The following is a 26,082-nucleotide window of genomic DNA, read 5'->3' as shown; positions in this document are numbered from 1 at the left end:
TTTTCTCCATATCAGTGTAGCATGCAGTGAGTTGTTGACCGTCAAATGGTGAAATATTTGTTGCACCACACAAAGCTAGATACCACATTTTGTCTTCTCTGATGTTTATATAATAACTAGAATCATGTTTTATTTAAGGGTTGTGTTAACCGGTGCCCCAGGGGCACTGGGTAAGGAAACCAAAAAAAGAAAGTTTTAGTTTAAAAATAACACTTTTTAAACCTTTAAAAGTTGACTTCACAAGTACCAATGCAGTATTACTATATATGCTTCCTTAACCAGTGCCCCAACATTCCCTTTTATTTAAAAATATTATAAGCTAGCAATAGCAACATAAAAAGAGATAACCACTTGTTGATAAAGGTGTCGTGCAGATTCGTGTGCTAAGAATGTCGTGTTGTATTTTGTCAAAAAAAAAAAAAAGAATGTCGTGTTGTATAGCATTCCTCTACATGTAAAGGACCAAATTAAGTGGAAAACAATTGTAATGACTAAACTTAACAATAACAACAACCAAGCTTTGGAAATCTGTGCAGGTCCAACAACAACAAATTAATACTATGGTGAATTATGTGCAGGTCCAGCAGCAACAAATCAATACTGTACAGTGGCAGCCACCAGAGACAAATTATGTTAAGTGCAATGTTGATGCAGCACTGTTTGCGGAGCAACATAGCTTTGGAATTGGAATGTGTATCCGGAATCACCGAGGTCATTTCATCAAAGCGGCAACGACATGGCATGACGCAAATCCACCACCGCAGGAAGCAGAGGCAATCAGTTTACACGATGCTATTATTTGCCTTCGACAATTGGGAATATCAAATGTGCACTTTGAGTTAGATCGTAAGCTAGTAGTTGATATCATAGTTGATAGGACTAATAATCAAGTTGAGTTTGGTAATATAATATCTATATGTAAGTCTCTACCATCCCAATCTCCAAACATAAGTTTTGTTAGGAGGCGAGCAAATTCTGTCGCCCATAGCTTAACAAAGGTGTCACGAATGCATGCTCGTCACCAAATATTTGATTTGATTCCATCTTGTATTGACTCTATTGTGAGAAATGAAATAATGAGTTTTTGTTTGTAAAAAAAAAAAAAACCAAGCTTTTTTCCATGGGATTGACTTTAAATATATGTGAAAATTGAGAATAGTTTGATAAAAAAGTGACAGATGGAGGACATTTCTTAGACCCATTAAAAAATCAACCTCAACTACTTTTCACCCCTTCACTTTTCCCCCCTTTTCAACCTCAACAACTTTCTTTCACCTTCCTCAAGAGGCACCACTGAATTGGGGAATGTGATTCACTGCAGTCATTAAAATGACGCAGTTACACAGTTAAACAATACAAAGCCATCTGATCAAATCAAGGGTCCAGATTTATTTTCTCTAATTTTCCACCTTCAGCCTACAACACAGGGTATTAAAAATTGAAAGTCCCTTTCTTCCGGTGTCCATGACCACCACTCCACCTTGATGCATTTCTCGTCATCGGTGGTCTGCAACAAAACATTAGCGTGAATGAAAAGAACCCATCACTGTGAAATTGATGGATGAATTGGAACTCACCTCCCTGGAATTCTGACTGAAAGAAAGAAATCCCAGAAAACAACAGAAAAATAAATAACTTTGATATGAACGAGTTCCTAAAACATGGGTTCTATTTCTTTCTGGAGATCGTGGACAACATATGGTGTTAGGGGTGACTCACTGATGATTTTGGCTTCTTATTATTTACAAAAATTAGAGAAATCAATTATGTGAAACCAAAATTTGATGCTTTTTTGATTTGAGACGGTGAGACAGTGAGTGCTCACATGTCACAAACAAAAGGGATTGTTGTTGAAGTTGTAGAAATTGGTTGAAAAAAGATGGATTAGCGACTAGAACAAGGAACAGTGCGGCGGTGAAGGTGGTTTTGCCTTTTCCCTAACCTGTGTTTTAGAGAAGGTGAATCTGGACCCTTGATTTAATCGGATGGCTATGCAATGTTTGACTGTGCGACTGCGTTGTTTTTCTGACTTCAGTGAATCACGGTCCCTGAATTGGACAAATTGAATTCCACCGAAGCGCCTTTTTCTCCCATGCAGTTGAATACAAACCTCACACGTTCTCATTTCAAATATCCGTTACTCCAAAAACGTAAACCCCTTTCATTTCATTCTCCAACGCAAATTTTCCATTCTCTTCCATCTTCAACGTTCATCAGCTCCAATAATTTCACCACAATCTATACAATCCAGAATTTCACCAGCTCCAAAATCTATGATCAATCCAATGCTGCATTGATTTTTGCATTCAATTTAGGGATTTAGGTTTTCCATGTTAGCTTGAGATGGAGAACACAGATTCCACACAAAGCGTGCGAGTTGCCGTTAACATTCGACCTTTGATCACGTCCGAACTTCTCCTTGGTTGCACAGATTGCATTTCTGTTGTTCCTGGCGAACCTCAGGTGCTACATTATTTCAATTTTATTTGTTGATTTTGAATTTTAAGATTGATTATGATTGATTTGGTGCATTGTTGTGTTTGATAGGTGCAAATTGGATCTCATTCTTTTACGTATGATTATGTGTACGGTTGCACGGGACAACCTTCATCTACCATTTACAATGACTGTGTAGCACCGCTCGTTGATGCACTCTTCAACGGATATAATGCCACGGTTCTAGCGTATGGTCAGGTATAATTTTCATCTGTTAATTTTTTGTTATGTAAGCCTTATGATTGCAAAAAATTTATTTGAGAAACTTATGCTATATATTTATTCGACGTGTGAATTGTAATTGAGTATTTTCCCCTCATTTTGTAAGACCGGTTCTGGCAAAACATATACTATGGGCACCGATTATAATGGAGCGGGAAGTAGTGGTGGAATTATACCGAAGGTCATGGAGACCATATTCAAAAGAGTTAAGAGTATGGAAAACTCTACAGAGTTTTTGATTCGAGTTTCATTTATTGAGGTGAGCAGCATTGTAATTGGTTATTGAATTTTTCGGTAATCATTAGTTAAGATCGAAATTATAAGACTCGAGCTGCTAAAAAAATGACAGATATTCAAGGAAGAGGTTTATGATTTGCTTGATCCCAATTATTCTAGAGGAGACGTAGCATCTACTGCAAAGATCACTCTGCCCAACAGAGTTCCTATACAAATCAGAGAAACAACAAATGGAGGAATAACGCTTGCTGGTGTGGCCGAGCCCGAAGTTAAGACAAAAGAAGAAATGGCATCATATCTCTCAACTGGTTCATTGTCACGTGCCACTGGGAGTACTAACATGAATAGTCAATCAAGGTAAAATGTTATACAAATAAATCCCAAATTTCTGAATTTGTTGCTATATTTTTTTATACTGACTTACCGAAACACATTGACATAATAGTAATTTATAGTATGTTATCTGTTTGGTTTACATGTTTTGACTAGCCGCTCACATGCTATATTCACAATCACTATGGAGCAAAAGAAGGGCGATGATATCTTATGTGCCAAATTTCATTTAGTGGACCTAGCTGGTTCTGAACGTGCAAAACGAACTGGTGCAGATGGCATGCGTTTAAAAGAAGGTATTTCTCTTTTTTTTTTTTTTTGGTCAAGTAGCCTAGTGGCTGGAGAAATTCACCTTAAATATGAATAAGTGGGGTGTCCGGGGTTCGAACCCCGGCCCCTGCACATATTGTGCATTATCCCTTACCAAATGGCATGCGTTTAAAAGAAGGTATTTCTCTTTATTAATGATGCAACATAATTATAAGGTTAAGAATAGAATTGTTAAAATATAAATTTTGAAAGTTTAGTTGATTAATAATTCCCTTTTTGGTGCTAGACTGCTAGCTATGTTCTTTTTAGGTGATAATTTCTCTGTTATTTAATAATCAATTATTCATGGATTAGGAATTCATATCAACAAGGGTTTATTGGCTCTTGGAAATGTAATTAGTGCTCTGGGAGATGAAAAAAAGCGAAAAGAAGGAGGTCATGTGCCATACCGGGATAGCAAATTAACACGACTCTTGCAGGTATGTGAATATTTTGTTTAAGTAGCAGAAGTTGTATGCTTATACTCAATAGCTTGTATTAGCCACAATATATAATTCTTTCAACAATGTAAAATAATGTAAGATATAATGGAAAATAGAAGCACATCTTACATGTTAAAGTTTACTCATGCTTTCATGCATTGTTGGAGTGTGCCCACATCATTCAGTTTGACATATAAAAACCATTAAAACAAATCCGATATGGGTAGAAGTATTATTGCCACATGTTACTGAAAAGCTTTAATTATATAGTATTTAGTGTAAAATCTCTACCACATGGATTGATCACTTATCATGACATGTACTTGGATGATGTATATGTAGGATTCTCTTGGAGGAAACAGCAAAACAGTGATGATAGGTATAAGGAGAAAGTTGTGACATTTTGGTACTTTCTATCATTAAATGTCTTTTCTTACTTGTTGGGTATGTTACAGCATGTGTTAGTCCTGCTGACTCAAATGCTGAAGAGACATTGAACACTTTAAAATACTCAAACCGTGCTCGCAACATTCAGAACAAGGCGACTGTAAGTGTTGTATTCACTTTGTAATCTCACTCTTCTGTGCAGGGCGGCTTGTATTTTTTTATTTTTTTTTATATTTTATTTTACAATTTGGAGTTTTCATGTTTCAGATTAATCGCGATCCAGTCGCCGCTGAAGTGCAGACAATGCGGAATCAAATTGAACAGTTGCAAGCTGAGCTTTTATTTTACAGAGGTGATGCAAGTGGACCATTTGAGGAGATTCAGGTACATCCTTATTTTAGAAAGCTTCAGAAGTGCTCATATGTTTCTAATGTTTTTCGATTTCTTTTCAATTTTTCAGATTCTTAAACACAAAATATCCTTACTCGAAGCAAGTAATGCAGAACTAAAACAGGAGCTTAAAAGGCAGCAAGTAACTTCCGAGAGTTTAGTACAACGTGCTCTCGATGCCCAGGTCTTCTTTTAATTCTTTACGTTTTTCCTCCTCAGCTATAATAAATACCGAGTTCCTTGTAGTTTTTTATTTGAAGTGCTTGGCTCTCACTTACGGTATTGGAAATATTTTTAGGTTGAAAGAGACAAACTTATTCTGAAAATAGAATCAGTTCGAAATGGTAAATCATGGGATGAGGTTGACTCAAATTCAAATCAGGTTTGACTGCATTAAGTCCTTGTTAATGTGTGGTAACAATTTTCAGAAATGGATGCATAACTGAAACGTGGTCTGAACTGATTTTTAGGATTATGATCTAGTGAAATCTTATGTGTCAAAGATCCAAGTTCTAGAAAGGGAATTGCTACGTTTGAAAGCTCCGAAATCCATGAGTTCTAGCCATTTTGTTGATTGTGCTGATTATGATGACGATGGATATGGGTTAAATGAGTTTTCGTCTGGTTGTCATGCCAAAGCTGTGGACTTATCAGGTAATACATTGAAAAATTTGATTTATTGAAGTAGTGCGGCATTGTGATCTTTTATCAAGTAAAAAATAGTCTGAGAACAATATTGGGAAAAACAAGATAAAAAGGGAACATAGAAAAAGTTGGAAATGTGATGCTAAAGGAAGAGAGACAAAAAGGGTAGAAGGTATAAAATTGATATGAGAAAAGGTGATTTTGAGATAGTCATAACTTGTCATTGAGTGTTATATCAGCCTGTGGCTGATGCTAAAGATATTTCTCTTTACTTATTTGTTTGGCTGAAAAAGGTCCAGCTATTAAATGCTTAATATGATTTCATGGGTTCTTAAAGATACTGCTGCAACAATTGAAACTCTTATAAAACGGCAACTTGGTGTCAGAAAACTGCTACTATGTTGGGTTTAGGGAAGTGTCTAACTCATTGTGGCCTACTGTAGGCATTCTTATCTCTTGCATTTTCAAGAGACTAATCTCACCGTTGGAATATGTGATCTCCTAGTCACATGCTAACCATTTCAACTGTTACATCAAGACTTCTCTTCTAAGTTCAAACATTTGGACATTCTTAATACCTTTTTTTTTTCTTTTTAATTTATGATTTCCGAGGTTGTAAATCGGCATTTCATCCTAAATAACCATGGATCTTTTTTTTTTCCTTCATGAATATCTATAATTTATTTACAGATGATACAGAAGATGATGAAAAGGAGCTAGAACACTCATCTCTTCAAGAAAAGTTGGATAAAGAGCTCAAAGAATTGGATGAGAAACTTGAACAAAAAGAGGTAATAGTTGTTGTTATCTAGTTGTACCTGTATTACATGTTTTGTGGGCATATGATTTTCTTTCTGACACATTTCTCCCTTTTTTTTCTTTGGTTGAAGGCTGAAATGAAGTTGTACAGTAATTCTGATACTTCAGTTATCAGGCATCATTATGAAAAGAAACTCCTTGAGATGGAACAAGAAAAGAAAGTTTTGCAGGTATTAAATTGGTCTGTGATATGATGTCAAGGTTCTCAACATTTTTAAAGATAGTGTAATAACGTCTTCCGTATATTGTTGGTAGAAAGAAATTGAGGGTCTTAAGTTTAATCTCTCAAATATTTCATCCACGTCTGGCGACGGTGCTCAAAAGTTAAAGCAAGACTACCTTCAAAAGTTGAATTCTCTTGAAGCACAGGTGATTGGTTATTTGGAATGTGTTAGCGCTAAATGGCCACTCAATGTGATAAACTGATTATTTCCTTTTCAGGTATCTGAACTGAAGAGAAAACAAGAAGCTCAGGCTCAACTCTTGAAACAAAAACAGAAGAGTGATGAGGCTACAAAACAACTTCATGATGAGATCCAAAGAATTAAGGCCCAAAAGGTGCAATTATCTTGTGGCACTTTGTATTTTCAGAGATGAACTTTTTTATAGCATGTTTGGATCCAATTTGTATTGGTCATTCTCGTGTATCAACTCTCAATGTTAATTTTCCATGATTTTACGGAGCTCAAATACACAACTTCTCTCTGGCGTGTGGTGACACTGCAGTACCAGTTATTTCCTTAATCCTTTTGGGTTTTTACTCATGGTTGATGTTTTGTTTTTCTTTAGGTTCAACTTCAGCAGAAGATTAAGCAGGAGTCTGAACAATTTCGGTTATGGAAAGTTACCCGTGAAAAAGAAGTTCTCCAGGTAAATGCACAAGGAAAGATTTTCAGTAACCTGTTTAATAACAATCTCAATATCACCTTATTATTCCATTCTATGGTTATATAGAGGGTAATTTTTTTTTTTAACTTCTGGAGTTCTATTTCCCGTTACATGTTGGTCTCGTCTATAGTTTGACTCTTATTAGTGGAGGGACAAGTGAATAACTCTTTCTAGTCTTTATGGATGCATGATGACATCGTTAACTAATGTTGTTTCAACAAATAATTTAATTATGAATGATGGTAACCAGTCTTCTGATGCATATTTTGATTCATAACCAGCTTAAGAAAGAGGGAAGAAGGAATGAATACGAGATGCATAAGTTGCTAGCCTTGAATCAGAGACAAAAGATGGTGAGTTGATTTAAATCACTTGCTGCGGTGGTCTATTTTATGTTGTTCATCTCACTTTATTATATGTTTATTGCAGGTATTGCAAAGGAAGACAGAAGAAGCTTCATTGGCCACTAAAAGGCTGAAAGAACTTCTGGAATCTCGAAGGGCTTCCTCTCGTGAAACTATGGGTTAGAAGATCTATTGGGTCATGTAGTTCTTTTTCATATTTCATGAGCTTACTAATAACTGGGAATTTATTGTTTTATACACAGGAGGTGGGAGTGGTCCTGGAGTTCAGGTACTAGAAACTTTACGATGATTTTTTAAATTGTACAGGGGGTTTAAGTTGTTTATTAAACATTGGTTTACATTATTCGTCTCACTTCTTGGCATGTCGATTAGACTATGGATCATAGTTTTGGGCATGCTATAATGAGTGGATGTCTTTGTTTTGGTATCTGCTACATCACACACATATTTTTCTCTGTGAAAGGCTTTGATCAAGGCAATTGAGCATGAGCTTGAAGTCACTGTCCGAGTGAATGAAGTACGTTCAGAATATGAATGTCAGATCCAAGAGTAAGCGCCCTTTGCACTTTTTAAGATTTTCTAAAGTTAGTATGTGGGTGTTTTATTAAATTTATGAGCGTAAGTTTGAAATTTGAAGGCTAGGATGTTTGAAATCCCATACCTTTTATAAAGTCAATATGTTTATAGTTTTCACTTGCAAAAAATGTGTATAAGTTAAGTGTTCATAGAGAAGCTAAATGTGATTTTCAACATAGTTTCAAATCCGTAGATACTGCAAGATTCTTTTAATATTTTTTTACAAGTACACGTGGTGAAGTTTATTCAACTTTATTCTACATGTGAAATTATTGTTAATTTTTTGCAATGAAATCTATAACATAATTGAGTTGAGTAACGGATACCTAGTAATTATAGGCTAGCCGGTGCGACAGTTTTATAGCGAGGCTTAAAATTTCTCTGTTGAGAATCACTATTCCTGTATGTTTTATGCAGGCTTTTATATTGTTTTTTATTTAGGCTCATGTCACTAGTTCATGTAGTCATTGTTTTTCCTTTTAGGAGGGCTAAAATGGCCGAGGAGATGACCAAGTTAAAGGAAGAAGCAGAATTGATGAGGCAAAATAATACCAGGTGATTGCCTTTGAATCACCTTTTTTTCTAAAATTATATTTGTATAATGTAATCTTAGGGTTTCTCATTAGCAATCTGTTTGACATGTTCTCTGATTGGTCGCTAATGTAGTGATTGCCCCATATCAATGTCTTCTGGTGCAAGAAATTCTAGAATTTTCGCCCTTGAAAACATGCTTTCAACTTCTTCCGCAACTCTAGTGTCTATGGCATCCCAGTTGTCAGAGGCAGAAGAGTCAGAACGGGTTTTCAGTGGAAAAGGACGTTGGACCCAAGTTCGGTCCCTTGCTGATGCCAAGAATTTGATGAATTATTTGTTCGATATAGCATCTTCCTCCAGGTATTAACTTATCTGTGTGTCATGTTTTGGCTAATTTAAATTAGAGTTTAAATGCAGCATGCATTAAATCCGAAGCAATCAAAATTCCCTTTGTGATGATATGACTAACATTACCCTCTGGTTTTTTTTTTTTTTTTTTTATCTCAGATGTTCATTGAGAGACAAGGAAGTGATTTGCAGAGAGAAGGACATGGAAATAAGAGATCTAAAAGAAAAATTAGTAAGGCTAAGCTACTCACTTCGACAGTTGGAAATGATAAATGCCGAACTTACTCATAAGCTGAAATTGCAGGTTTGTGTTTATTTACCTATATAGCATCATTCAGATGAAACATTAATCAAATGGCTTGTAAATATTCCTTCTCTACAAGTTTAGCCATACTTTGTATAATTCAAGCACTATCCTAATTCCTACCTAATTTAGCACTTTGATTCCTCAATTATTTAGCGTTTTATTCTTAAAAGACTTTTTCACATATCATTTGAACTTTGTGGCAGAGTGCAGCTTTGAAAAGATACTCAGAATATCCAGGGAATTCAGAATATTCTGACTTGAATGCTGGAGGTCACAATTATGACTTGTGCAAACAGGTAAATCTCGCATATTAGTATTGAGTAGCTCGCCTATAGCTACATGCCTACAAAGGCTTTTATTTCTGCAGTAATGAGTATACGGTTATCGTTTAAGCACTACTGCTACTTATTTTACCTTTAGGAACTCCGCCGGTCTACCCTTCTACAGGAGGATATGGATATATCTGATGAGACGGAATCAGATGATTATGATGTGGAGGAAACAGATGATGAGTGGAAAGAATCAGGAAAATTAAGGGTTGGGAAAGGGGAATCTAAAAGAAGACATTCGGAAGATTTCAGTGACAAATTGAGTAATAGATTTGGAGGTAATTGTTGTTCTTGTAGCAAAAGCTCAACGTGCAAGACAACAAAATGCGAGTGCAAAGCTATGGGGAATAGTTGTGGGAGTTCTTGCAGTTGCCTAGCAACCAAGCGTGCTAACAGAGCATCAACCTTAGATGAGTCGCTGGAGCCAATACAATCTGAATTACATCTGGCTACTCAAGGCGCAGAATTACTTCAGGCAGCACTAGCCGATAGGCCTGCCGAGGCAAACAGTGATCAAGGCCCCAGAAAACCTCTCTCTGACATAGGAAATACACAGGTGCATGTTACTCATTACTCATCATCCTCTAAAAAGTCAAATCTTTTTTCTTATTTAAACTTTAAAAGCTTAATAATTACTAGTATAAATTAACATTTAAATGCATCTGAATATTTTTTTTTATCAAATTATATTTATAATGTATTAATTTGAAAATGATTAAAGTATAATTAAACATTTTTATTCTTATAAAATGGATTTACATCATGTATTAGTTTGTTAAAACAAGGTTTTGATACTGGTTAGTAACTTAGTATGTTAAAACGAGGTTTTGGTACTAGCGCCCATAAGGAATTTATCAAGAGATCAACGTCAGAAACTTTTTATTTCAATGCATTAGCAGTTATTTCAAAAACTATAATTTTCAATAATTTGTTTTTTGAATTTTGATTAGAAAACCAAACTCTTACAGCACTTGTTAGTTTCTGTTTTAAAAAAAAAATCTTTGCTTTGGGATTTAATCATCTCACTTTTTCATTTCATTCTCATTATTAAAATTGAAGTACTTGAAATCAACATCTACTTCTTATAATCAACTAGATTAAAATACTAAGTTAATGAGTAACTAGTCAAACAAGTGGGTGTCTGGTCGAATGTATATTTGAATATATGTTTCTTTTTAGAAACAACAATTTGTAAATATATACTTTGAAAATTCAAAAATATCATGACCAACTTTGCTTTCAATATTGGTCACAAGAAAAATTTAATATTTAGAAATAGAAAATACTAACTTGTGCCCTTTAATAATTAGTCAGCAGCATATCACTAATTCTGTATTTAAGGATTGGTTCCCTAAAGGAGAAAGTTTTACTTGGGCATAAATATAAATAAAAAATGTTTGGGCATAAATAGAGAAATATAAATGAGAAATATATTAGTCACGTGATTCAATTATTTTTTCTTAATCTTTTCCATTTATGTGTTTGTGCCTAAACATTTTTTGTTTATGTTTGTGATCATGTAAGTATTTCTCTCCCTAAAGATACTAAATAAGAGAATAAAAATAATAAAGAGAGCAGTTTCAACGGACTAATTTGTGACTGTATGTATACTATGTCTGTCTTTGATTGTAGGTCAAATCTAATAATGTCCATGGTAATAAGAAAAAGAAATTGCAGAAAGCCACTATAATTCTTGTTCCAAATCTACCACCACCTTCCTTGCAATCAGAGAATTCCAATGTCCCCAAACTCAAGAAACAATTTAACAACACCAACAACACCAATGAACCAAATGTCGCTTTCAAGACACCACCAAAATTACCTAAATCTAAACCAGAATATGCTGCCTCTGCTCCCAAGGCAGAGTGTAACTTTGTGGACCCAGACTCACCTGTGAAAATACCAAGGACTGTACGAAAGGCATCATCATCAAATGGTGGCATGCCCTTTTGGGACAGGAACGCTGCTGGTAAGTCTGATGAATCTGTCAGTAAGGAGCCTGAAGTGTGTGAAGATAGAAGAAAGCCACGGCAGAAAAGAACACAGGAGGAAAAAGAGAACAACAGACGCTGATTAATATCCGTTTGTTACCCTTTTCGGCGACATTTGTATATATACCAAAAAGGCCACAAGGAGCTAGTGTAATGTTTAGAAAATTGATCTTCCTTTGCCGGCAGCAGATAAACAGGGACATAGATGAATTGCATTGATTTTTTTGGGTTCTTATAACTCGTTTGGTTAACCATTTTGTGCTCAAGGTGTCAGATGAAAGGAAGAAGATGCAACTTTTGGTATTTTAAACCGTGTTCGAATCAGCTGGGGTATATCAACTCCTGAAGTGGGAGATATATTTTCTGTTGAGCTGCCATATTTTTCACTGTAAATAAAGATGAAAAATTTGTATAGATTCCTTTATTTTGTAGATGTGTTCTGCCAGTTATCTTTATCAAAAGGAAAATCATTCAATATTTGCATATAATTTAATTAAGTTTATACTGCTATGAATAATTTCTTCAAATCTCTCAGGGTATCCACTGTGCGCATATGTGGATACTAATGTTTGGTGCTTTTCTATAGGTCAAATATTTTAGCTTACAATCGTTGGTTAAATTGAAAAGGACACATTATCTCAATCAAATTCTCATGATTTTAGCCGGACTATTTGCATAACTGTGATACTCTAAGAGCATCAAATATAATCGTGATACTCAATGAGGTGGTGTTCCATAGGAGACTGGATGACCGTGGGGCTATTGTTGCGAGATTTATGAATATGTATGGCTGCTGTCAGAATTTAGAAGTGTCTCAAATTGCTGCTGGTGGTCAATTATTTTGGTGCAGTCCACTTGTCGACAACTCTTGGTTCTGGTTTTTGTGATGCTCGATTGTGATGGGGCGGTGTGCAACTTGGGGTATAATGTTGCGGTCGAGGGTATTTTGAGAAGCTCGGATTATCTCTTTCTTCCCGGCTTTACAGGCAATCTTGGTTCTTGCTCTGTCATTGAGGTAGATTGGTATGATATCTATCAATGTTTCAATCTTGTTATTGAGAAAGGTAATAATAAGAATTTTTGGTGGTTTCAGACTCTCTGTCGGTTGTTCAACTTGTGAAGATGGGGACGAGGAATCAACATCCTCTTTACAAGTTTGTATGGGAAAGCTTGTAGGACTCCCTTGTTTAGAAATGAGAAAAATTCATCGAATCCATTAATTTATGGTAAAGATGGTTTTGTAAGGATGTAAAAGGAGAGAATGAAATTTGGAGGTTGAAGCATGAATGAATGAGATGTAATAAGTGAGAATTTAAGATTCAGATAATAATTTTTACAAATTACTAGAGTATTCCGGGGAAGAAGATTAATCCTAATTCAAATTTTGGGAAAGATGATGATGATCAACTCATCCATTTTTTGACGTGTCACAGAGGCCACATAAAAAGGCTAACAGTCACATCAACTTACTTTTAAAGGACGGATGAATGAATTTGTAAAATGTTGCAAAAGGTAAAGGAATAAAATGAATTTTTCAAAATAAAAAAGACCAAAATAAATTTTAGACAAAAAATGTAATTATACCTAAAATCAAATCTTCATTCGAGATGCCTCCTTGGAGTGCTGCTCCTTGCCAATGAATGGTTCTATCATAGACAATTTTAATGAGTATGTTTCTCATTACTTTATATTTTTTCAATTTATTTTTTCGGTGTGGATTATCTACTTCAACTGAAATTGTGTTGTTGATTTGGTTCACAAGTTTGAGTGCCTTTATGTTTGGGCGATTGGATCTCTCTGACTTTGTGCTCGAACACCATTTCTAGGTGTCATGTTTGGTATGCACGAATTATCTTTTTTATTTTTTTTTGAAAGAACGAATTATCATTTATTCATTCTCTCAGTTTGCTATATTTATTTGCTTGGAATGAAAGTGGCTATGAAGCATAAACACAAAGCACCGATAATAATTTAAAAAATATGGACTGTGTGTTAATTTGCAACTACATGTGTATATTAACTACATGTGTTAATATCTGTAAGTGTCGTCTTAGTCATTGATCTTAAATTTGAAGTGTTGGTGCAATATGTAAGTGAAGTGTTGGTGCAATATGTAAGTGTCGTCTTAGTCATTGATCTTAAATTTGAAGTGTTGGTGCAACACATGAAACTACTTTTTGAAACTACTTTTTTTATTGAAGAAGCTAAATAGCCCACCTAAATTGGCACCGGATAGAATCGAACCTGAGACCTTGCGGAGGAGCACACTCCCGAGACCCAAGCCAATACCATCAGGCCAACCCAAATGGGTTTAGTTTAGCTTATTTTAATCAACCATAATGCTAATGATTGCTACCTCTGTGAAAATGGAACTAGATTTGAGACTACAAAAGTTGGTAATCTTTATCGAATCTTTTATGATTCAAATATGACACATATGCACAAACACGCATTAAAGTATAAATAATTGTAGTTTGAGTCAGAGAGCTTTATAACAGCCATGTGTAGAGTTAAAGATCAATTTTAGTACTTCGATTTTAATTCCTATTAAATTGTAAGCGTTCAAGTTTAGTACTTCGATTTTCACTTCAAATTTTAGTCAATATTTGAATCTTACAGGGACTATTTTAAGAATTAAAAATATTAATATTTTTATACAAAGATTTCAAATTAAAGATCATTCATATAAACTACAATAGACAAATACTAAAATTCGAATTAAAAACGTAATAGATACGAAGTTTAAAAGCTTATAATTTTAGTAATTATATTTAACCATGTATTATTTTCTTTCTATTTGACTTGTCACATTTGTTGGATAAAAAGTACAAAACAATGTTGCACATAATTAACTTTTTCTCTACTCAAGTTTCAAATAAACATTTTTTTTAATTTTATTTATCTATTAGTACTTTCTTGTTTATTTTGAAATTTACTTTATTCTTTTCATTTGTCTAGTCTAGAGTAAAATATATAATATATACTTTTTTACTTTTATTTTATTTACTATAAAATTATGAAATACAACATTGTTAAATCTCTTAGAAAGATATTTGTCACTCGTTTTAGTTTTATTCGGTTTAAAGAATTACTGTTTATTAGTCTTTGTTGTTATAAGCAGATGATACCTGATGATTCACACTAAAAAAATTTAGTTAGAATGCAAACTTTTTTTCTCTTTGTAATTTTCTCTTCTCTTATTTTTTGTTTATGTCTAAAGAAAGTTAAAGATAAATTTTATGCTTAAATATATTTTTTGTCCCTACAAAATTATGAAATTTTAAGTTTAGTCTCTCAAAAAAATATATTCATTTTTAGTCCTCATTTACATTTTACAAGAGTAATAAGTGTGATATAGATTTAGTCCTAATTTTTTTTTTTACTATTTTGAAGACTAAAAATATCAATTTTCTATAAATAGCTTTTAAAGTAGGGACTATTCTTGCGAACCATAAAGCTATCATTGAAAATTAATAGGACCAAACTTGAAAACTCGTAATTTTAAAAAAACTAAAATATTTTTGTATGAATTGAGACTAAAAACTTATTTAACCATAAATTCTATTTATTAAATTACTACATATCATAAGACAATGCTTAATTTTCTTAAAAAATTGAATGTTCTTAATATCCTTAAAATATTATTCATTTACAGATATTTTAAAATTATATTTTTGTATTTTATTCAATCGTTAATTATTATATTTATACTAAAACAAGATAATCGTCTTTACAGAAGTTATTAATTTTACTATTAAAATTATACTAAAATAAGATATTTGTTTTACAGAAGTTCTTAAGATTAAAAAGATTACCGCACCGCAAGAACAAAAAACACAATAGTATAGATAGATTGAGATAGATGGAAATAGATAAAAGAAAAAATGCGTAAAAAAAGGAAATAGATAAAATGAAAATTTGAACGGGCAAGGTTCCCTCCACAGGTTTTCAATAACGTTAGTGACGTGGCATTTCATGATTGGTTGCTATTGGGGCGAATAAACATGAACGTTATATAGCCGCTTCAAAGCAATGGTTGATTCGATCCTACACATTTCGGTAGCCGTTGAAAACCAGTTCCATTTCAAAAAAACTCATCTCTCTCTTTTCACTTGTTGAGGATCATGAAGAAGACAACTCGCAGATCTAAACAATCCAGTCCAATCGATGCATCACCTTCCGACTCAAACGAAAAGCAACATTACGAAGAGAGGATTCGTGAACTCGAACGAGAGAACAAAGCGTATCAGGTCAGTGTTTACAATTTCATCACGCATTGTTTGGTTCAGATCTGGATCATCTTCTTAGATTTTCATTTCTAACAATTTTAATGAGATTAACATGCAGTTTTGTAAAAAGTTTCTTAGATTTTGAATCGGAAGTGTTTTGAATTTTTGAAATCGAATAATTTAATCTAGGGATTTTGATACTGAGATTTGTAATGTCAAAATGTTGTTAGCTTAAGTATGTTTTAACTTTTAATTTATTTATTTATTTTATAAATGATTAATTTTCATTTCTATCAAGTGTATGAGCTTAATTAACATCAGTATTTGCGTAAAGTTTCATTATAGGTTTTTTAGATTTTGCATTGAAGCATTTTGAATTTTCTAAAGGGAATGACTTGATTTAGGGATTTCTATACTGAGATTGAGATTGCTAATTTCAAGATTTTGTAAAATTAATTTACTATGAACGAATAATTTGTTGTAAGAATTAAGTATTAATTGTAGAAGAGGGATTGTTTATTGGTGTTGTGTAATTTGGTAGACTGAGATTGAGGAGTTGAAAAAACAAAAGGGGAATGATTCTTCGGCTTCTAATGATGGAGTTGAAAAGCTTAAGAAAGATTATCTTCAGAAGCTGAACTTACTTGAAGATCAGGTAAACATTAGTTTGCATTGGTAGAGTGAAAGTAAACGTTATAGTAAGACCGTCATGTGTTTTTTTTTTCTCGTGCTGTTGCAGGTATCTGAATTGAAGAAAAAACTGGGATCTCAATCCCAATTTTCAACTCATAGGAAAAAAGCAGATGAATCAACAAAGCAGTTGCAATATGAGATTCAGAGTTTGAAAGCTCAGAAGGTGAAATTGCTTACATGAATGTACCTTTTTGGTTGTATTAGTACAGCTTTATTTCTTGCCAATTCTTCTTTAGTTTTTTTTTATCAACTTGTGTTTACGTATAGGTTCAACTGCAATGTAAGATCAAGTTAGAGTCTGTGCGATTCAGATTATGCAAGGCTTTACTTGAAAAGGAAGTTCTTCAGGTATGTTTTCAACATTCTCTTACTTTTGATATTAGAGGATTGAATTTTGGATTGAGAAAAATCTTACTAATGGTGTAACAGTGCTCAAGTATCTTATGGGTATAATTTGAATCTAGTTGTTGTACTTGTATCTAGTATATATCCCTTTGGGTTAGTATCAGCATATTTATCTTATGGAAATATGTTTCTAAATAATCAGCTTAAGAAGGAGGGAAGAAGGAATGAAATAAAGGCTCACAGTTTGCGTACTTCTAACCAGACGCTTAAAATGGTTCGTTTGTCGAATCTTATTCAAGACTTTTTATGACCTTTTATCTCTCATGGTTGTGGCTATTCACTTGGTACCTTTCTTATTCATATTACTTTTCTCTCATTTTTTTCTTACATCAGGTATTGCAACGAAAGACTGAGGAAGCTTCTGCTGCAATTAAACGTCTAAAAGATATGATAGCAACACGAAAAGCTATATTAAATCGTTCATCTGGTAAGAAGATCTGAATGCATGTTTGGTTTGAATTTTCATTTATTTAACTCGTGTTTGACCTGTTAAATTCATTCATTTCCTTTCTTTCTTTGCCGTTTCTCATGTAGGTTCCAAAAATAAAAATGGTCAAGTAATTCAGGTAATTCTCAATCTATTGTAATTATTGACTGCATGTAGATCAAACAACACATACTTTGATGTTATTTTTCCTGTCACTGGCTCAAGAGTCTTTTTTATACCTTGTTTCCTTTCCACTTTGGCCGAACATTGGTCATAGAATCATTTACTAGGACATGTTAAGGTTTGTGGCCCGTATTTGAGAATGTGTCCAATCATGATTATGCTACTGATATTATATGGAAAGTTTCTACTGTTTAAGCTCTGATGTAAATGCTATTTTGTATCCTTTTTGAAGACTTAATTAGTAAGACAAAGGCTGTTTCTGTTGGAAATGTATATTGCATGGTTTTGATCGCTGTTTTATTGCAGTAGCCTGATTAACATGTAGGCCTAACATCAAAATGTATAAACAATGACTGGTGCAGGATGCGGAGCACGAACTTGAAGTCACCACTCAGTTGCACAAGTTATGTTCTCAATATGAATCCAATATCGAAAAGTAAGTCTCATGTCACTCCGATATTCTCTTCCTTGCCTAATACTTATTTCCAGCCTTTATAGGTCTTCAACAGACTGTTGCTGAGCTGATATTATTAATTGTTGTTAATTGTAATGCATATCTCTGGTGGGTTTAGTATCAGTATTTCTTATTGACTTTCTTCACTTGTAAACTGTATATTTTGCATGGCTAAATGCTGTTTTCTGATGGTAATTGTGTGTACCTGTAAGTTTCATTTTTTAGAATGTTGAAATGTATCTTTTGCGCAACTTTATGTTGGGGTGGGAATATGCACTTTGCAAGACTTCAAGAACTATTAGTAGCATCACAAGTTTTTAAAAGCTGACCAGTGGAAGTGGTTATTTTATTGTTTGAACTTCAAAGGTTAGCATAACTGTGTTAGATTTTGGGATGATTTTATTACGCTGAAGTTTGTGTATATTTCGGTTTGAACTGTTAACATTCAATATTATATACTCTCGGAAACTCTGTTAGAGACTTCGATTAGAGGTGCCACTTTATTTATCTTCAATTTAACAAGTTGGGCTCTACATTACTCAAATATTTGAGGTATTAGTAGCTTGCACGGTTGGTTTTTTAGGCAACTGAATTTGATTGGTGTGGGGAAGAAACTTATTCAAGAGGCACTTACTGGTGTCCCAATAATTACCAGCAAAACCTTGAATTCAACATAAATAAACAAATATCATACCATGAATCAAAAGCTTCAACACCGGTTCCATACTACATCAGTAGTTTAAGTATTCTAAGTATATAATTCGAAAAATCATTTTTTTTCCATTTCTCGTTTTATGAGCATGCTAATATTTACCAGTATGCGTAGACAGTACTATGACTTGATAATTTCCCTATAATCTGAGAGCACTTAAAGTATAATTTTGTATGTGAAAAACTTGTTTAGAAGAGTATCATCGTCAGCATGACATGAATTGTATATAAATTTAAGAGTCCTCTATTCTAACCGCTTGTATGGTCAGGATGACTGAAGAGATTGCACAGCTGAAAGAAGAAGTTGAGATGCACAGGGAGGAAATATCAAGGTAGATACTTTTACTCGTTTACATTTTGCAGTATTGCTTGACTTCTACGAGCTGGCAGTACCATAGTAGATCACGCTAATTTGATGTTGTGGTTCATCTCCCTTTTTTGTTACTTCAAGGTCTCAGTCACAGGAACAAGACCTTAACAGCCCCGAGAAGGATTTTGATGATATTCAAGATTTAAAGGAACAAGTAAACAACCTTAGTGGTCTACTTAAAGAATTGCAATTGCGGAAGGAGAAGCATGATTCCAGAGAAATGAAGCAGGTTCGGACCATTGACATCAAATTAGAAGTGTATTAGTATAATAGATATGATTCAAAGTTAAAACAAGTAATTTATTATGGAGAAATATATTTATTAAAGAAGTACAAGTAAAATAGGTTGCTTGTTTATTAAACCGTGGCATATTCTAATCAGCAGGACCTGGATCTTCTTCTTTCTGAAGAAAGTAACGGCAAGAATAAACTGGATATCCCTGGAATGAGCAGTTCAACTGAAAAGAGTGTTAAGAGAGAAAGAGCACGTGAAGGGCTTTGCTGTTCTTGCAGTAAGAAGTCCTTGTGCAAGACTACAAAGTGCCAATGCCGATCCACCGGTGGAAGCTGTGGACCATCATGTGGCTGCACAGGTTCTAAGTGCACAAATAGGGAACCACTGAAATCAGTGGCAGAAAATGAGTTACCGAAATCAGAGAATTCAGAATGCTCTACGAATAAAGATGGAGGCGTGATTGCTTCTGAATGTGCCAAACTACTAGAGAGTGCACTTGTTGAAAAACCTGCCAGTCGCAGAGACAATCAGGGGCCCAAAAAGAAGCCATTATGTGACATCCAGAACTCACTGGTATTCTTCATTCCATAACTCTGATCTTAGTCACCAGAAAAATTCTTTCTTGCATTTAGCACCTATTTTAATAACTTGGCTGAGATTTACTATACTGTAAAATCAAGGTATCTGGCTTAATATGCTGCAGTTTTCCCAACTTGCTCATTAATCCACGTGACAATTTGATTGCAGGGTAATATAGATGCTCAAAAGCTAGGCCGGAAAAAGAATACCAGGAAGCCGGTAATTCAGCTTGTTACCAAGGATCCAATGTCCTCAACTCCAGAAAAATAACTGAAGTATTGAAACATACATTATTGGAACTCGGAAAAATAAATCAATGAGATTGAACTAGGTGATGAAACCAGCTAGGAAAGAGTGCATCTGGCGACTGTCATTAGAAAAGCAGCTGATTTTCGTCATTTAAGAAGATCAACAGGAAGATAACTGTTTGATTAACTTCTCGTTTTCACACCCAGTCTTCTCTTCTGGGGATAAAACAAAGAACAGGAATCATTTAATTTGTTATTACTGGTTTTTGAAAACTCATACTGATGCTGAATTGTTGAGTGTGATTTACATTGTTAATTTGAATCTCTTGTGTTTTCTGGATCTCTTGTTTAGTATCATGAGAGTGGTTTCAAAATCAGATTGTCATAAAATAGAATTTTATAAATTCTACATAATTCATAGTAAATTATGTTTCTCATAAACATGTTAATTTATGTTGTGATCGTAGAGAGCTTATATTTAAGCTTAGAGAGCTTAAATTTGGGATTTGCTCTCTACTCTTCAAACTGGTTTTGTAATACAATAACTTGTCTTCACTTTTACTGCAATAGTTTGTTCTAAAAAACTGTCAATTTGTTGATTTTCTGTAAGTTGTTGATTTGCTGGTTCTTAAATCGTAAAACTCAATGAGTTTTAACAGTGAAATGTTGAACATAATCCCCTCGCATTGGATTCAAACAAGAGATGATATAAATCCCTGAATATGATTTGTAAAACGAGTAAGGCCTAGAAAGAGTTTTTCATCGGGATTTTTTTCAATTAACTTTAGACTTTTTCATCTAAACTAATTTGTTCTTTTCTGCAAAGAAAATCATCTTTTAAAATGCTCAAAGGACATTACATTACATTACATAGAGTTTGAGTCAAGCAAAGTTTTATTTTCTTCACATCATTAAGCAAAGAAAATCATCTTTTAAAATGCTCAAAGGACATTACATTACATTACATAGAGTTTGAGTCAAGCAAAGTTTTATTTTCTTCACATCATTATTCTTCAAGTCAAATTTCTTTATTAAAATATGTTAGGTGCTCCACAATTGATTGATTCCACTATCATAAATGAAGAGTCGTTGCTTCAATCACAATCCATAATTGTCTGGTCCCTAATGTTTGCTTTAATAATTATCCGTGACTTAGTTCACATACTATTTTGAAGGTCTTCCTCCATTCGTTGGAATGTGTGCCCATTATTTCACATACTATTTGCTTTAATAATTATCCCAACTGTTTGCTTTAATACAATACAATAACTTATTTCGAATCCGTCAGTGTCCACCACACAATGTACTTATATATAGGGACTCATATTTACTTCCAATATCACAAATCTCATTCATATCTACTTCCAATATCACAAATCTCATTCATATATACTTCTTTTTTTTTTTTTGGAATACAAGAGGGCCGAAGCCCAGAAAAAAGAGAAACTAACGATTAACTAAGCGTGGAGTATAAACTCCAACAACATCAGCTAAATAAATGGATCTAACTTGAGCAGGACATTGCTCATATAAAATCATAGTAAAACCACCATCACATGCCAAATTCGCCAAAGCATCCGCACAAAAATTTGCTTCTCTATATGAATGACAAATTTTAACCTCCCAATCCAACTCCAAAAGTCTTCTAATATTTTGAACCAAAGTCCACCCGGTAGATGACCCACCTTTTGCAAAAGAAATAGTGTTAACCACTACTTTAGAATCAACATGAAGCTCCACCCTTAGAAACCCATGAGATAGAGCCAACTTCAAACCTTCAAGCACACCCCAAAGCTCTGCAACATATGCACTACATGCTCCTAAACCTTTTGAAAACCCACAAATCCACTCACCATTATTTCCCCTTAGAACTCCTCCACATCCCGCAATATCTTCTCCTTTAGATGCTCCATCTGTATTTAGTCTAATCCATCCTAAACTAGGCGGCTGCCAATGAATCCGCAATATACTTCTAATATCACTAAAAACTATCAATGGATCCTTTTGATATCGAAGCCTACAAACAAAAACGTGATATTGAAGACACTTATATCGTCAACCGATTTATTTAGCGTCGGAAAAAAATAGAGGAAGGTAGTGGATCTTGTAGTAGAAAATATTTCAATAGAGATCATGTAGCGGCAAACCAAAGACTAATTGACGACTACTTCGCCAATGAGCCTACATATGACGATTGTAACACCCCGTTTTCCCAACTTGAAAATTTCATTTAAATCAGAGTATATAATTCATAACGGAATGTCACATACTACTTAAAAATTCTTAAAAACAGATAATAATGATTATCCTTTAAATTCAGCATCGTGAAAATCTTAAACTGTTGCAGCGGAAAATAGTTCAACATTTAAAAGTCTTGGCACGCAGGCCTTATTAGAAAATCTTCATAAATTAGTTCATAAAAGAGACACGTAAGGAATAGAAGTAAAAGCAAGCCCCCATCCCGTTACGTATCAGAGCACCTAGACACCAAGTGAGGAGTCCACTCACGAACGCCTCTAATCTTTATTACCTGCACATTACCCACGGTCGAGGCAACATATACGCAGAAGGGGTGAGATTTCTCAAACAATAATATTAAGCTCATAAATCATAAATTACATTTAACAACATATACATCATATAATAGTCACCAACAATCATCACATAGCATCAATATTAATCACAAACGTCACCACATTTCATCAAACATTATTTATAAGCATCAACATCTAACATCAAATATAATCATTCGTCTTCATTCATCATAGCACTTCATTAATAACTTATCAACTTGACATCTTAACAACTTCGACTCGACTATGCAACTGCTACTTCTCAAGTCATCTTAAATCATCTTAGACATCTTCAATATGCATGTGGTACCACCAGGGCATTAAGCCCCCTTCGCTAAGGTCATATTTGGACCTGTCGGGCATTAAGCCCCCATCGCTAAGGTCATAAAGGACCTGTCAGGCATTAAGCCCCCATCGCTAAGGTCATATTTGGACCTGTCGGGCATTAAGCCCCCATCGCTGACTATGCAACAACACAACTCTAAATGCAACTTGGACAACAACGTGAACATCTTATACAACTCCATTAAAATGGACAACTTCTTAAATCATGACAACTTAGACCGACTCATGCAACTTCATGACATTAAAGGTCAACAACAGCAAACAGCAACAAGTGCAGCATATAACAATTCTTATATAACCCATCGTCATTTAGTAACATCACTATATAATCATCTTCAATTATCACATAAATTACACATCTTTAAATAACACTTCAATTACACATCGTTAATTAGCATGTCAATTAATATCTCATATCACATACTGAGATTACAATATGTATGGTAAAGTTATATTTCCCAGGCCAATACTATCTCATATTAAAGAAATTATATACAACATTGGTTTTAATAAAAGAAATTAAATCAAGTCTCACTAGCAATTTCTAAAGCCAATATATAGGCAAACGTTTTTGCCACAATATTCTAAACTAATATCAAAACACCTTTTTATCCTAATACTTCTCATATTGTTGTGTTCGACAATTAATTAAGTGTTTTAAGTGATAGCTAAGGTATGAAAACAAATAGCCAGGCACGAATATTATATGGTAACCGATTGTTACAATTTCGAAACTGATATGACTAACCAAAATCCCATTGCATCCATATATCATGTATATAAATTAAAATAGAAAGTTCGTATGAGAATAAATTGCATAATAAGAATCATGCGAATCGTAAATCCTCTCTCAGATCAGATTATGAAACACGAGAAAAAAATTGGCAGACAACTATGAATAAATCATCATACAAACACTAAACTCGAACATAACTCTGAAATAACCACGAATTTAGCACATGAAATTAATGAATCCAGAGACAGAATATATTCAAAAATCACAGCAGCATATTAGAGTACGAATTAAATATGAATTCATTAAAAGATCATGAAAACAAAGAAAGAACACAAACCCTTCACTACCCATATTTTCATACAATCCTTATGGTGAATAGAGACTCCCCCTACATCAATTCAACGGTTTTTCATCACCTAATCATCAATTCTCACTCAAACCCTAATTCTCATAATCTTACAAAACTCATCTCAAAACATGTTAGATGCAATCTAATGATCTACAGACTTAATATTAGTGAAAGATAGTCTCACCCTTACCTTAGATTGTTTTTCTGAAATCAAAAGCAGCGTTCTTCTTTCCTAGGGTTCTCTCTCTGAGTTCTCCTTTTTCTTCTCTTCTTTTCCAAAAAGCGGTTTAACGTAAAAACTCTTTCTAACCTAAGCTTCCTTATTTATAATACTAATCACTCTTCCTAAATCTATTTAGGCCCAATAACTTATTCTTCTTTCTATTCTAACCTCCAATTCTACTTACACTAATAATTCTCATATTCTAATAAATAATAGAATAATGTCACATAATAAAATATTAACACCTCATATATATAAATAAATCACATAAATAAACCTTAACTTAATAAAAATAATTAAATAAAAAGGAGGGCGTTACAACTCTCCCCAACTTAAAAGAATTTCGTCCTCGAAATTCAAAGCACAAGAAAAAAAAAAAAAATTAGTTATTGCTTCTTCAAACAAAACACAAAACCACATCAAAGTTAGTCAGTTAAATTTGATCACGTAATAAAACATAACTACTAACTAGAAATCACGACGACGCGACACAACGACTCATCTACTTGGCCGGACGGACCGACCTGCTCTGATACCAATTGTAACACCCCGTTTTCCCAACTTGAAAATTTCATTTAAATCAGAGTATATAATTCATAACGGAATGTCACATACTACTTAAAAATTCTTAAAAACAGATAATAATGATTATCCTTTAAATTCAGCATCGTGAAAATCTTAAACTGTTGCAGCGGAAAATAGTTCAACATTTAAAAGTCTTGGCACGCAGGCCTTATTAGAAAATCTTCATAAATTAGTTCATAAAAGAGACACGTAAGGAATAGAAGTAAAAGCAAGCCCCCATCCCGTTACGTATCAGAGCACCTAGACACCAAGTGAGGAGTCCACTCACGAACGCCTCTAATCTTTATTACCTGCACATTACCCACGGTCGAGGCAACATATACGCAGAAGGGGTGAGATTTCTCAAACAATAATATTAAGCTCATAAATCATAAATTACATTTAACAACATATACATCATATAATAGTCACCAACAATCATCACATAGCATCAATATTAATCACAAACGTCACCACATTTCATCAAACATTATTTATAAGCATCAACATCTAACATCAAATATAATCATTCGTCTTCATTCATCATAGCACTTCATTAATAACTTATCAACTTGACATCTTAACAACTTCGACTCGACTATGCAACTGCTACTTCTCAAGTCATCTTAAATCATCTTAGACATCTTCAATATGCATGTGGTACCACCAGGGCATTAAGCCCCCTTCGCTAAGGTCATATTTGGACCTGTCGGGCATTAAGCCCCCATCGCTAAGGTCATAAAGGACCTGTCAGGCATTAAGCCCCCATCGCTAAGGTCATATTTGGACCTGTCGGGCATTAAGCCCCCATCGCTGACTATGCAACAACACAACTCTAAATGCAACTTGGACAACAACGTGAACATCTTATACAACTCCATTAAAATGGACAACTTCTTAAATCATGACAACTTAGACCGACTCATGCAACTTCATGACATTAAAGGTCAACAACAGCAAACAGCAACAAGTGCAGCATATAACAATTCTTATATAACCCATCGTCATTTAGTAACATCACTATATAATCATCTTCAATTATCACATAAATTACACATCTTTAAATAACACTTCAATTACACATCGTTAATTAGCATGTCAATTAATATCTCATATCACATACTGAGATTACAATATGT

General features: G+C 34.0%; 2 protein-coding genes across 3 annotated transcripts; both read left to right on the top strand.

Annotated features, from left to right (window-relative positions):
- The first annotated feature begins 1,460 nt into the window (after nt 1-1,460).
- On the top strand, nt 1,461-12,136 carry LOC146941974 (kinesin-like protein KIN-4C). The gene is made up of 27 exons (XM_085755900.1): nt 1,461-2,463; nt 2,548-2,694; nt 2,825-2,977; nt 3,068-3,312; nt 3,445-3,584; nt 3,913-4,037; nt 4,383-4,419; nt 4,496-4,587; nt 4,695-4,811; nt 4,888-5,001; nt 5,116-5,199; nt 5,288-5,471; nt 6,153-6,253; nt 6,353-6,451; nt 6,537-6,650; nt 6,723-6,839; nt 7,071-7,151; nt 7,451-7,522; nt 7,599-7,692; nt 7,777-7,802; nt 7,998-8,083; nt 8,594-8,665; nt 8,777-9,004; nt 9,152-9,296; nt 9,503-9,595; nt 9,720-10,184; nt 11,261-12,136. Exons 1-27 carry the CDS (start codon nt 2,344-2,346, stop codon nt 11,699-11,701), a joined length of 3,792 nt encoding a protein of 1,263 aa, XP_085612026.1. The 5' UTR covers nt 1,461-2,343; the 3' UTR covers nt 11,702-12,136.
- A 3,527-nt stretch (nt 12,137-15,663) lies between these two features.
- LOC146941973 (chromosome-associated kinesin-like protein) lies at nt 15,664-20,594 on the top strand. Of its 2 annotated transcripts, none has more exons than XM_085755904.1 (12): nt 15,664-15,869; nt 16,390-16,503; nt 16,588-16,704; nt 16,809-16,889; nt 17,089-17,160; nt 17,280-17,373; nt 17,481-17,512; nt 17,919-17,992; nt 18,991-19,053; nt 19,173-19,320; nt 19,477-19,899; nt 20,074-20,594. In XM_085755904.1, exons 1-12 carry the CDS (start codon nt 15,744-15,746, stop codon nt 20,173-20,175), a joined length of 1,446 nt encoding a protein of 481 aa, XP_085612030.1. In that variant the 5' UTR covers nt 15,664-15,743; the 3' UTR covers nt 20,176-20,594. The 2 variants fall into 2 exon arrangements, with proteins under 2 accessions (XP_085612030.1, XP_085612029.1); XM_085755903.1 differs by having other exon boundaries at nt 19,474-19,899.
- Nucleotides 20,595-26,082: the final 5,488 nt, after the last annotated feature.

This window comes from Medicago sativa, chromosome 3 (genome assembly GCF_051527215.1).
Source record: "Medicago sativa cultivar Bolivia chromosome 3, Bolivia_mono, whole genome shotgun sequence".
In the NCBI taxonomy this organism is placed as follows: Eukaryota; Viridiplantae; Streptophyta; class Magnoliopsida; order Fabales; family Fabaceae; genus Medicago; species Medicago sativa.
This window is presented reverse-complemented; position numbering and strand designations above follow the sequence as displayed.

Coding starts and splice junctions, on each gene's coding strand:
- LOC146941973 (XM_085755903.1), top strand. CDS start 15,744: ATGAAGAAGACAACTCGCAGATCTAAACAATCCAGTCCAATCGATGCA. Junction 16,705..16,808: donor AGAGTTTGAAAGCTCAGAAG/GTGAAATTGCTT, acceptor GTTTACGTATAG/GTTCAACTGCAATGTAAGAT. Junction 19,321..19,473: donor ATTCCAGAGAAATGAAGCAG/GTTCGGACCATT, acceptor TATTCTAATCAG/CAGGACCTGGATCTTCTTCT.
- LOC146941974 (XM_085755900.1), top strand. CDS start 2,344: ATGGAGAACACAGATTCCACACAAAGCGTGCGAGTTGCCGTTAACATT. Junction 5,200..5,287: donor TTGACTCAAATTCAAATCAG/GTTTGACTGCAT, acceptor ACTGATTTTTAG/GATTATGATCTAGTGAAATC. Junction 8,084..8,593: donor TATGAATGTCAGATCCAAGA/GTAAGCGCCCTT, acceptor TTTTCCTTTTAG/GAGGGCTAAAATGGCCGAGG.